Raw genomic sequence first — 11,302 nt, 5'->3', positions numbered from 1 at the left:
TAATGAGAAAGTGAAACTTCGGATTACACTCCTTATTGGTACCAAAAAATGGACAAAAGAAAGGATGAGATGGTAACAAGTACATTATCCTACGTGAGCACAACTAGGGTCAAAGCATGCACAAACAAGGACAACTATACCAAACAAGGATTAGGTCAATTGAGAGTGGTATCAACTTAGTGGTAAACTGAAAGGAAGTGCCCCTAAGTTGAAGAGACTCTCAATTGATAGATCAAACAAGGTGGTTCCTGTAAGAACTTCCATATAGGCGGATCTACATCGAATCAATCACCGAAAACCATGGTGGACGAATTTGGGTCCACCATTAACATCGAGATAGCATGTGTGAAACCTTTACTAGGTTGAGACCTATACCACATCGGACTAGTGGTGATAGCATATAGCCACTGTACCAATCATATGGTGCAGTTGTAAGAGTCAACAACTAGTGTAGTTATAAACACTAGCACCTTTAATGTTAATGATAAATCCAACCCTTCCGTTGGTGAATGGTAGATTGAGATGGGTAAAAATGACTACAAGGGCTTCCAACATGAACTGCAAACAATATTACATTAGTTGTGTTGATCCTAGTCATTGGTTTTATGTCCAAGTATATGATGCATGTTGGTTAGGTTTAGGATCGGCAAGGCTACCTTGACAAGACCGATATACCTATCACCCGAATACACGGAATGAATCAAAGGCATGTGGTCCCTTTGATATACCAATAGGGGAATAGCTCGAGCAGATCGATCTCAAAGTGTTAACCAATAGCATCTCTTTGGGCACACCTAAATGTGTGTGATCTCCCTCAAGCACGCAAGGTAATACCCTCGCTAATAAGTTCCATATTCCAGACCTAAATGGCACGGTATCAAGGGTTGTGATGTAACTAGGGGTGGCCCAAACATATGTGAGGGACCCTGGCAGCTACACCACGGGGGTGAATAAGGGTAAGGCATGCTGTGCTCAATGCAAGAAGTGTATGCAAGTGATGAAAAGTGAAAAATAACATGTCAATACACAAATAATAAAGTACAAACAAAGCTATACAAACAATGGTCAATCAAGAGTCTGACATGCCCAACAGAGTCGCCACTGTAGGTATCATGGGCCTCCACCGGGTTCGTGATATGGCACGTAGCGCGTGTACACACGCTAGGGTTCGACCCTAATGAGATGAGATAGTATCCCCTGATCATCAGAATGCCAAGGGGGGATACACGTTATGGGAAAAAGGGAGTCACCACCTAGAAAGGGTCTAGGACCCATAAATGTCTCCCCCCAATCAAGGGAGAGAGACTAATGACTCTGATGGATAAGGTTAGTTTGTACCAAGATTCTGGACAAGTGTCAAGTGACAGACTGAGAACGTGTTAGGCACCTAGTCTGCCCGGCCCTAAGACCGGTCTCTTTTTGTTTGACCAAAATTTTTTTGTACCCTACTAACTAGTCCTAAATCTAGGTCACTGAAAACCCTAAACTAGGTATCTAAGTATGACATGTGAAAACCCTAAGCCAAGTGTCTAAATTATGCTAGCTAGGTTATGATGCAAATAATGAAATGATTACGCTAATTAAAAATTAAAAATCCTAAATGATTTAATTAATGGATTATGAGTCTTAGATTAAGTTAATTAAATAAGCCTAGACCTAGGATTAATTGAGAAATTTGTGAAACCCTAAATTGAACTAACTCGATTAATTGAGCCTAACCTAGATGGTTGATTAATGAATTTATGAAATCCTAAATTGAATTAATTAAAATAATTAATCATAATCCCTAATAATTTGTGAAATGAATTATTGCAATCCTAATTAATCTATTAATCTAATAGGTAAAAAGATTTTTAAAGAGAGACAAAAACTTGAATTGAATGGTGAAAGCTACCCAAACCTAACTATTTCAGATGGAAGTTTTGGAAAACCTAATCAATCTAATAATTTAAACAATTAAAACCAAATTTTAAGAGTCAATTAAATGCATTATGAACCTTAATTAATCTAATGAGTTAAGAGTTTATTTAATTAAATATTAAAATAATTATTTAATTAACTACCTCAATTTAAGTAAATGGAATCTAACTATTATGTTAAATATACAATGGTTGTAAATGTCCCACGTGGTAATATGAGTGAAGAGTGGAAAAAATATGAATACTAGCTAACCTACATACATGAGAAAAATGAATTGATTTAAACAAAAAAAAAAAAGAATCATCAAGTATCAAAAACATGTTAATAAACACAAAGCATGGCCAACATGACATTGACTAACCTATCTAAATTTAATGATTATCAATATGGCAAGATATCCGAATCTAAATTAAATACACAATTAATTCTAAAGGGACCCACTATTTGAGATAAAAAGAAATGGACCGAAACGGGTTCCTTTTTATCAACCTGAAAACCCAAGAAACGCACCTAATGCTAAGAGTCGGTTTGAGGGGGGCCAGCCATGCCCTTGCTAACATATGCCCTAGATTACGTCCCATACGTTATTAAGAGGGAAATAAAATGAAAATCAAACCAAAAATTGATAAAAAAAAAAAAAATAAAGAACAAAAGGCAGGGAAGATTTCACATAGAAAACATAAATGAAATAACAGGTTGTCGGTATTACAAATATGGAGTATTTAATTAGCAAATTAAAGAAATAACAAAAAAAAACAAGAAAATAAAATAGGAAAAAGAAGAGAAGACGATGGGCTGGAGATGGATTTTGGCAAAGGGAAGGAGATGGGAGCATAGTGGTTCAGACTTCGGTTATGGAGAAAGGTAAGTGGGAAGAAGTAAGAGATGATTTCAATTATGGAGAAAAGAGGGGGAGGATGAGTTTGGACTATGAGAAAATGAAGGTGAGAATAGTTCTTTTTTTTTTTTTTTTTTTTTATTTTTTTTTTTTTTGTGCAGAAAAAAAAATAGGAATTCCTCAAAAAAAGTCACTTAAAAACTCTGACTGGAGTGACCCAGCTTCATTACAAGTTCAATACCGATGCTCCGGAGATTCGATTTCCAAGAGTTTCCATAATCACAAAAATCCAACCAAACCCTAGTAGGAGCTGAGACAATATGAAGAAATAAATCAAAACTTTAACAGTGAAGAACTAGCACTCAACGCAACCTCCATGCTTCTCTTTCAGACTCAAGCAGGGTGAGAGTATCTCCCTCCCTGACAGATCCCTTCACATTCCTTATTAAATTAGATTAAATTATGATGAATCTAATAAGTCATATTAAACCAAATTGAAACTAATTAAACCTAATTAATCTAAATGAACCAATTAATAATAAATTAGAACCTAATCTATTAAATTAAATAAATTAGTTCTAAATTACAATTAGGAGAAGAAAAATACCTTAAACTCGGCTTTAATCAAGAAACAAGGGGAGATAACCCTTGTGCTTTAAGCCCCAAATCGAACCGAACCGGACTAGATCTCCCGACTCAAGGAATGATTAATGTGTTAAACTTTTAGATTTGGAGAATATTTGATTTTAGAGGGAAGAAGTTAGCCAAAACATTGATGGGGCCATCATCTTTCCCAAATTCTCTATTTTTTCTCCTCCCCTTTGGAAGAGAGGAAGGGCTATACTTATAGCCTTGAGATTTAAGACAATTCTCTTTTATTTCCGATGTGGGATTAAAAAACTAGAGAGAATTATCCAAAAATGCTTGCTTTTGGACAAAGGGGTTTGGGCGCCATGTGGCACTCCTTGGTTACTCGAAATGGAATCTGATACTGAACTTTTGAGTGAACTTTCGAGGGTCATATCTTTCAAACCGTTAGCTAGAATTCGACGTGTAATATATCGTTAGAAAGCTCAGTCCGAGCACTATCCAATGATGTGAGACACGATTGTGGTCTTGACCGAAGACCTTTACAAAAATATGCATAAAGTAGGGACCCAGATCATATAATGAAAGAGAGAATCGGGCATCGATTTGCATAGTTCTCACATCAAAGTGTAATGTCCGACCTGAGGGGACAAACAACAATAATCCACAACATCAAATTCTAATTTTTGAAAACCTTTTCTCTTGAAAGTTTATAGGAAAAAAAAATGATCATTTTCTACTCTAAGCTCAAAATTCTCCAAGTCTAAAATGTCCAACATGTAATTCTTCTTGTGTCATCATCACCGGGGGGTGACAAAATTAGGTGTCTACACCCATCATCATACCTCTCCATGCATTCTCACCATCAAGCTATGTTCCTGCGGCCTTAGTTGGCTTCTTCACTTGCCTGACTAGCCCTTGAGGCGAGCAATTTGTGTGCATTGGTTATTCTTCTTTTGCATCTCTATACACGTGAAGTTCAGTACAATGCCCCGTTTACCAAACATTTGTGCTATGGGCAGGTTGCCATTTTGCTGCCTAGTGGTGTAGTATCCGCTTGTTAATTCAGCTGCACTGGACCTAGTCCTGAAATGCCAAAGGATCCCAGCCACCTTTCCCGATAGCTTTGCTCCCGTTCCTAGAAATATTCCTTTAGATTCTGAGTCTATATCGTTATTGGAGAGATTTTTGGTAGTATCATGTGATGGTAGGAGGTGGGATTATGGTGAAAGGTGAGGAGTTGCAGCGGCAAGGGATGGTTAGCTCATCCCTGTGTTGTGTGCGGAGAAAGAAGCGGGAAGGAGAAGTGGCGGATCCTATTTCTATTAATTTAAATAATAATAATAATAATAATAATAATAATAATAATAATAATATGAGTTGATTAAATATGGGTGAATAGGGATAATTTGGGTACTCTATAGGTAGGGGAGAATGAAAGGTAGAAGTTTAGGGCTTGCATGATAACCATTCTGTTTTAAGGCTAAATTTCTATCTAGAAATAATTTTTTATATTTATATTCTGGACCATAAATCTGGGGGAAAAAAGTGTTTGATAACAAGTAATAATTTTTAATTCTGGGCTAGAGATGGTGGTGGTGGCAATGATGTTGTGGTGGGAGGTGGTGATTGTGGTGCTTTTGGTAATGGACAACATGGTGGGGTGGTGATGATTGAAATTGCATTGGAGGTGTTTTATTTTTAAAATGAGATTATTTATTTACCCATCAAATTAACCACGTGTCATTAAAGACTAACCACCTCCCTCTTATTTTTGGGATAGAGAAATTCCTAAATGATACCTCTTTTTTAATATTTTCTAGCAAACTTTTGGTCCCAATTCATCCCTAGGAACAAAAAAATGAATCTACGCTGACAAACAGATTTCTTCTATCTTTCTTGTTTGAAAAAAAAAAAAAACAGAGAAATAGAGAAACATAATGGTTATCATTCAAGCCCTTACTTTCTTAGGGGAATCACATGTAGAAGTTTGGGTAGGTGGGGTGGGGTGGTGAGAGAAATCTTAGTAATCTCTCTTTGCCTACTAAACATTAACCATGGGTCCGAAAGATTTGGTAACTTTTAATAGTTAGATTGCTCCATTGCGGTCTAGTGGTCATAGGTTTGAGTCGATTTGGTTTTAGGCTTAAGGTTGTCAATTGATTTGGTTTAGGTTTGATTCAAGATTTAAAAATAAAATAAAATAAAATAAAAAATAAAAATAAAATCGAACCGAACCAAGAAATGGAACATATTTTAGAAACCAATTCAATTTGGTTCGATTTTGGTTTCGTATTCTTTTCCTTATTAAGTTTTTTAATTCAGGTCATATTAAGTTTAGATCATATTTTAGGTGTTGGCCATCTTTTTACAACTTCATTTAAATAAATAAAACCCTTATTTGTTAATGTCATAATCTACCAAACTACTTTCAAACATTAAAAAACGAAAAGAATTTATCAGCCACATTGAATGAAATAGTAGGAGAAAAATGTAATTTTATTCGTTTTGTTGCTGAGTTTAAAAATAGGTAATTCGGTTCGGTTCAATGATTTTAGTTATAGAACCAAAATCGAATCAAATCGAGAAAAGATTATAGGTTTTTAAAGTAAAACCAAATCAATTCACTTTGTTAAATTTAATTGGGTTTTAAACGGTCAATTTCGATTTCAGTTCTACCTACAATATAATGCACCAAACCCCGTGTTGGCGAGAGCCTTGTGTACGCCTTTTTTATTATAAAGCTTAAAAATTATGATATACTTCAATTTGTCTAAATTCAGAAACTTCAATTTGACTAAACTAAGGGTCAAGATGAAATATGATTTTCTTTTCTTTTTTTTTTGCTTACAAAAGTTGGTTCTATTGAGTGACTTTTAAAATTATTTTTTTCTTACTTTGTCTACCGTACGACATTTCAGGTGATGAAATATGACAAGTGTTCCATATATCTCTTTCTGCTATTGGACGACAGATTTTAGGTGATGAAATATATCAATTAATGGTTTATATCTCTCTCTTTCAAAATAATCTTTTCAAAAGTGTTTATTTGAATTTAACTTTCCCCCTTAAAAGTTCATTCCTAATTTTTTTTTAGCACTTGTGGAGTTGTAATGAGCTACGACAACTCACAAAGTTTAATTCCACATTAGTTTTGGAAGAAAGAAAACTTGATCATATATAAGATTATAACTTAAGGATGCAAGCCCTTTAAAGAAGAATTCTCTCTTGTCATTTGTGTGTGGGGGTTTCGATAAATATATGACAAGTGTTCCATATATTTCTTTCTCCTACTGAAGCGTTTAGGTGATTAAGATATGAAGATTAATGTTTCATATCTCTCTTTTACTGTGGTCTTTTGAAAAGTGTCTTTTTGAATATAGCTTTTTCTTTCAATAGTTTTTTTTAATTTGTTTTTAGCACTTGTGGAATTATAATGAGTTAAAATAATTCACAAAGTTTAGTCTCACATTGATTTAAGAAAAAAGAAAACTTGAGCATATATATATATATATATATATATATGTATATATGTATGACTGTAACTTAAAGGTGCAAGCCCTTCGGAGAGGAACTCTCCCTCCCTCCTACTAGATGATGGATCCGGCTCGTCTGTCGCACATTTGTGCTGCACGATCTATAGCTATAACGCAATTCAGATTATATGGTGACTATAGGTACATGTGCTGCAGTGAGTTTGGTTTCCTCTTTGCGATCCTTCTCTCTGTGATCTGCTCCACCGAAAATATCTCAAGTAGGTGTTCCTTTGGTCCTTCTTCTTCCTCTGGAAAGGGATCGAAATATAATACCAGATTGCGTCCCAAAGTAAGAAAAACACATTCCTCTCTCAACCCATCTTTCTGCTATTGCAACAATTTTTAATTGATTCTACTTGAGTTTCTGTGTGTTTTGATTCTTCTTCTGTTTAATTTTGGGGTTTCTTCTTTTTCTCTTTTTTTTTTTTTTTCTTTTGTTATATATGATTTTATTCTTCATTTCTAAGAGACATAGACACATTCCTCTCTCAACCCATCTTTCTGCTATTGCAACAATTTTTAATTGATTCTGCTTGAGTTTCTGTGTGTTTTGATTCTTCTTCTGTTTAATTTTGGGGTTTCTTCTTCTTTTTTTGTCTTATGTCGTCTTCTTTGAATTAAAGGCTGTGGAGTTGCTGTTCTTGAAGGAAGGGCTTCACAATTCAATTCGATTGCGGATGCCTGCCATGTACATCCTCCTTTCCCCAATTTATTCTTTTGTTATTTATGATTTTATCCTTCATTTCTAAGAGACATAGGTGGTCTTCAAGAATTAAATTAATTTGTGAAGTGATGGTTCTATGTATGTAGGAATCAATGACGGTGGATAGAAGAAGGTAGTGGTGGGTTAGATTCTGAGTGATTGAAAGAGTACAGAGAGGAGGGAGCAGATAGAGGAGTCTGAGAAAACGGCTGGGATTTAAGGAGATGGGATGCTGCGGGGCCTCGTGGAGCTTCAAAGCGTCAGATATGGCAGTAAGAGAGCGACGACGAGGAGGTGGAGGAGCAGATCGCAGAGAGAAGAATCGTCGAGAAATCCTCCTCTCTGCGATTCCTCCTCTTTGGTGGTTTATTTCTTTAAATATATTCGCTACAGCATATGTAAAATTACGATGTGTCAATCATCTGTACTATGCTACATATTATGTAGCACAAAAGTGTGTTATAGACGAGCCGGATCCCTGGATGATAGATTTTAGGTAATTAAAATATGACAATTAATGTTTTATATTTCTCTTGTTGGAAATTAAGGTTCAAAAGATGGTCAAAATAGTCTTTTCAAATGTGTAATTTTTTAATTTAACTTTTCCCTCAAAAGTGTATTTTCTAATTGTCTTTAGCACTTGTGGAGTTGTAACGAGCTAAGATAATTCAAAAAGTTAGTCCCACATTAGTTTGGGAGAAAAAGAAAACCTGAGAATATATATATATATATATATATATAGGATTATAACTTCAGGATGCAAACCCTTTCGAGAGGAACTCTCCCTTGTTATGTATTTGTGGGAATTTCGATGAAATATGGCAGCTCTCTCTCTCTCTCTCTCTCTCTCTCTCTCTCTCTCTCTCTCTCCTATTGTATGACAGCTTTTAGGTGATGAAATATGTCAATTGATGTTCCATATCTCTCTCTTACCATCCGACAAATTTTAGGTGATCAAATATGACAATGTTTCATATCTCTGTTGTTGGAAATTAAGTCTCAAAATATTGTCAAAATAGTCTTTTCAAAAATATCTTTTTGAATTTAACTTTTCCCCTCAAAAGTGTCTTTTCTAATTTGTCTTTAGCATTTGTGGAGTTGTAATGAGGGAAGACAACGTACAAAGTTTAATACCACATTAGTTTGGGAGGAAGAAAATGAGAGCATATATATAAGATTGTAACTTGAGGGTGCAAGCCCTTTGGAGTGGAACTCTCCCTTGTCCATGTGTGTGGGGGTTTCTTTGGGTGCTTTGACATGGCCACAATCGGGGTCGGGTATGGATGTGGGTTCAAAGAACTTGTTACTAATTAAAACCTTTGGCTCCAAAAGTTCATGAATACACACCCTTAATGCTCACCCTCACTGCTTTCATCCCGTAAGTTTAAATTCAAGAAAAATGGATCAAAGTAGGGTTTGTGCACTAATTTTCATCTGTATTACCGTGGTCATTATCGATATGAGTGTGGATGTAGGTTCAAAAAATCTACTTTGTACTAGTTGAAACTTTTGGCTCCAAAAGTTCATGAATTTGAATTTCAAATAAACACACCCTTAAAGTTCACCCTCATTGCTTCCATCTTTATTCCCACCCTCATTCTCTCTCTAGTATCTTCCTTTGTCCCATAAGTTTAAATTCAAGAAAGATGGGTCGAATCTAATTTTATTAGTTGAAACTTTTGGCTCCAAAAGATCATGAATTTGAATTTTTAATTCAAATAGACACCTTTAAAGCTCACCCTCATTACTTCCATCTTCATTCTCACCCTCATTCTCTCTCTAGTATTTTTCTGTCCTGTAAGTTTAAATTCAATAAAGATAGATCGGAGTAAGATTTGTGCACTGATCTTCATCTGCATTACGGTGGTCATTGTCGACAGTCAAGCCCCGATAAGTATGAACTTTTTCGCTTAATTCTCTCTATTACTGATGGTAGCCAGCTTTATCTTCTTGCTGTATTAGCTTAATTATTCTCTTTACTCTTTTTTTTTTTTTTTCCTTCTTTTCATTATTCAGTTTTAATGACATTTATGATTATAGATGTTAATGTATAATATAAGGAATTATAACCAATGGGTTGGCTTACTTAGGTTGGTAAATAATACGAATTAATTCTAAACTGTTATTAAATTTAATCTATTTATGTTGTTATTTTGTTATGACTTATGATCCATGAAAGATTTCTATTGCCTACCCAAACTCTCAAGACATCTCTAGGGTTAAATTTAAGTATTAATTCCATCAATACAGAAAAGATCATCGTACATGTGACCAAAATTTTCAGTGATATCAACCCCAGAAAAGAAATTAATACAAAGAATCTTTCCAGATTGTCTTAGGAGAAAGAAGAGGTAAGTACTAGTATAGATCAGTTGGGCCTTAAGAGAAGAAGAGGTAAGTACCGGTACGACTAAGTGGCCAGGACCTTTCTTGCTGGTTCCAGAAGCTAGGCCAGCTTAAAGCCCAGACTCCTTGTAGTGGGTGATGTTATTTGTAGTGCAACAGGATCGTTCATCGTACATCACTCTGTTGGACTAGTGTCAAAACCATCAAAGTCACCTACAAGAGTTTTATTGAAATTATTAGTGTAGAGTGAGGTGTTCTCAGAAGGGCACTAGTGTTGCAGACGATGGGAGAAAGAATAGTGGGACGTAAAGCTCTGATACCAATTTGTAGAAATGCTTAAAGCCCTCAAAATCAAGTCCCATGGCCCAAAAGCTATAAAATCAAATCCAAGAAATGTGAATATTCCACTTAAAAAGTTATTTTAGTTCAAAATTATTAATATACAGAATCAAGACGTTTACTGATTACGTTAAAAATTGTGTGGGAAAATTAACTTTGAAACACTGGAGCACCAATCACAAGATCATCATTTATGTGGCAGGAATTTATATAAGAGATGTAAATAGGTCAATTTCGAATTAAATATAACATTATCTGTTTCCCCATCCTATTAGCTTTCAAACGAATTCCTACTCCTATTAGCTTTCGAAAGGATTCCTAGAAGACTGATTTTCTAATACAAATACAAGCACAAATCAAAAACGGATTTTAGAGCTCAATAATTTCACTGTCCACCAAGGGTAAGCAAGGTCAGTAGAGGTATGGGTTATGAAGGTATCATACCAGTCGAGCTTGGCCAATCTTTGTACAGGAACAATTAACTTTGTTAATAAAGGACGACAGTGGTCATTGTTGAACTTGTTTTCAGATACTGAAGAAATGTCTAAATAGTGTAGGAAGAATGCACTTGCAGCCTTCAATCAGATCTCAATTAATAATAAGGCAGCAAGATGGATCTACAACTCAGCCGAGGAGCAATGAAACAAAAGAAGACCTACAATTTCTAAGAGATCACGCATGGGAAGAACTTAAAACATATGATTTACACTTTCAAGATCTACACATTTAAAGATATGCGACCTTAAATCAACTAAATCAAGGGGAATTAAAATACTTTAAACCAATTAGATAGACATGTCAGTTTTACCAATGTACAAGCTTCCTTTATCCAAAAAGCAACCTCTAACCCTGACTCCATGCCAAGATGATAAGCCATGAAAATGTTACCAATATCAATGCCCATACAAAGAAAACACAAAGGTCCCAATAAACCAAAAGGATTAACCACAAGATCTTCCCCCAGCTCCACGAAAATAAAAGACAAAAGGAAGACCTCCTCTGTTATGGACCCTGTACATTATATTCCCACCC

General features: G+C 35.2%; 1 protein-coding gene across 1 annotated transcript; it reads left to right on the top strand.

The window, feature by feature from the left end:
- Positions 1–6,897: 6,897 nt before the first annotated feature.
- On the top strand, positions 6,898–8,402 carry LOC122094333. Its single transcript, XM_042665099.1, has 3 exons — positions 6,898–7,171; positions 7,506–7,570; positions 7,693–8,402. Exons 1-3 carry the CDS (start codon positions 6,941–6,943, stop codon positions 7,700–7,702), a joined length of 306 nt encoding a protein of 101 aa, XP_042521033.1. The 5' UTR covers positions 6,898–6,940; the 3' UTR covers positions 7,703–8,402.
- The last annotated feature ends 2,900 nt before the right edge of the window (positions 8,403–11,302 follow it).

This window comes from Macadamia integrifolia, chromosome 11 (assembly GCF_013358625.1).
Source record: "Macadamia integrifolia cultivar HAES 741 chromosome 11, SCU_Mint_v3, whole genome shotgun sequence".
Taxonomy (NCBI): Eukaryota; Viridiplantae; Streptophyta; class Magnoliopsida; order Proteales; family Proteaceae; genus Macadamia; species Macadamia integrifolia.
The sequence above is the reverse complement of the archived record's forward strand: the minus strand, read 5'-3'. Positions and strand labels throughout refer to the sequence as shown.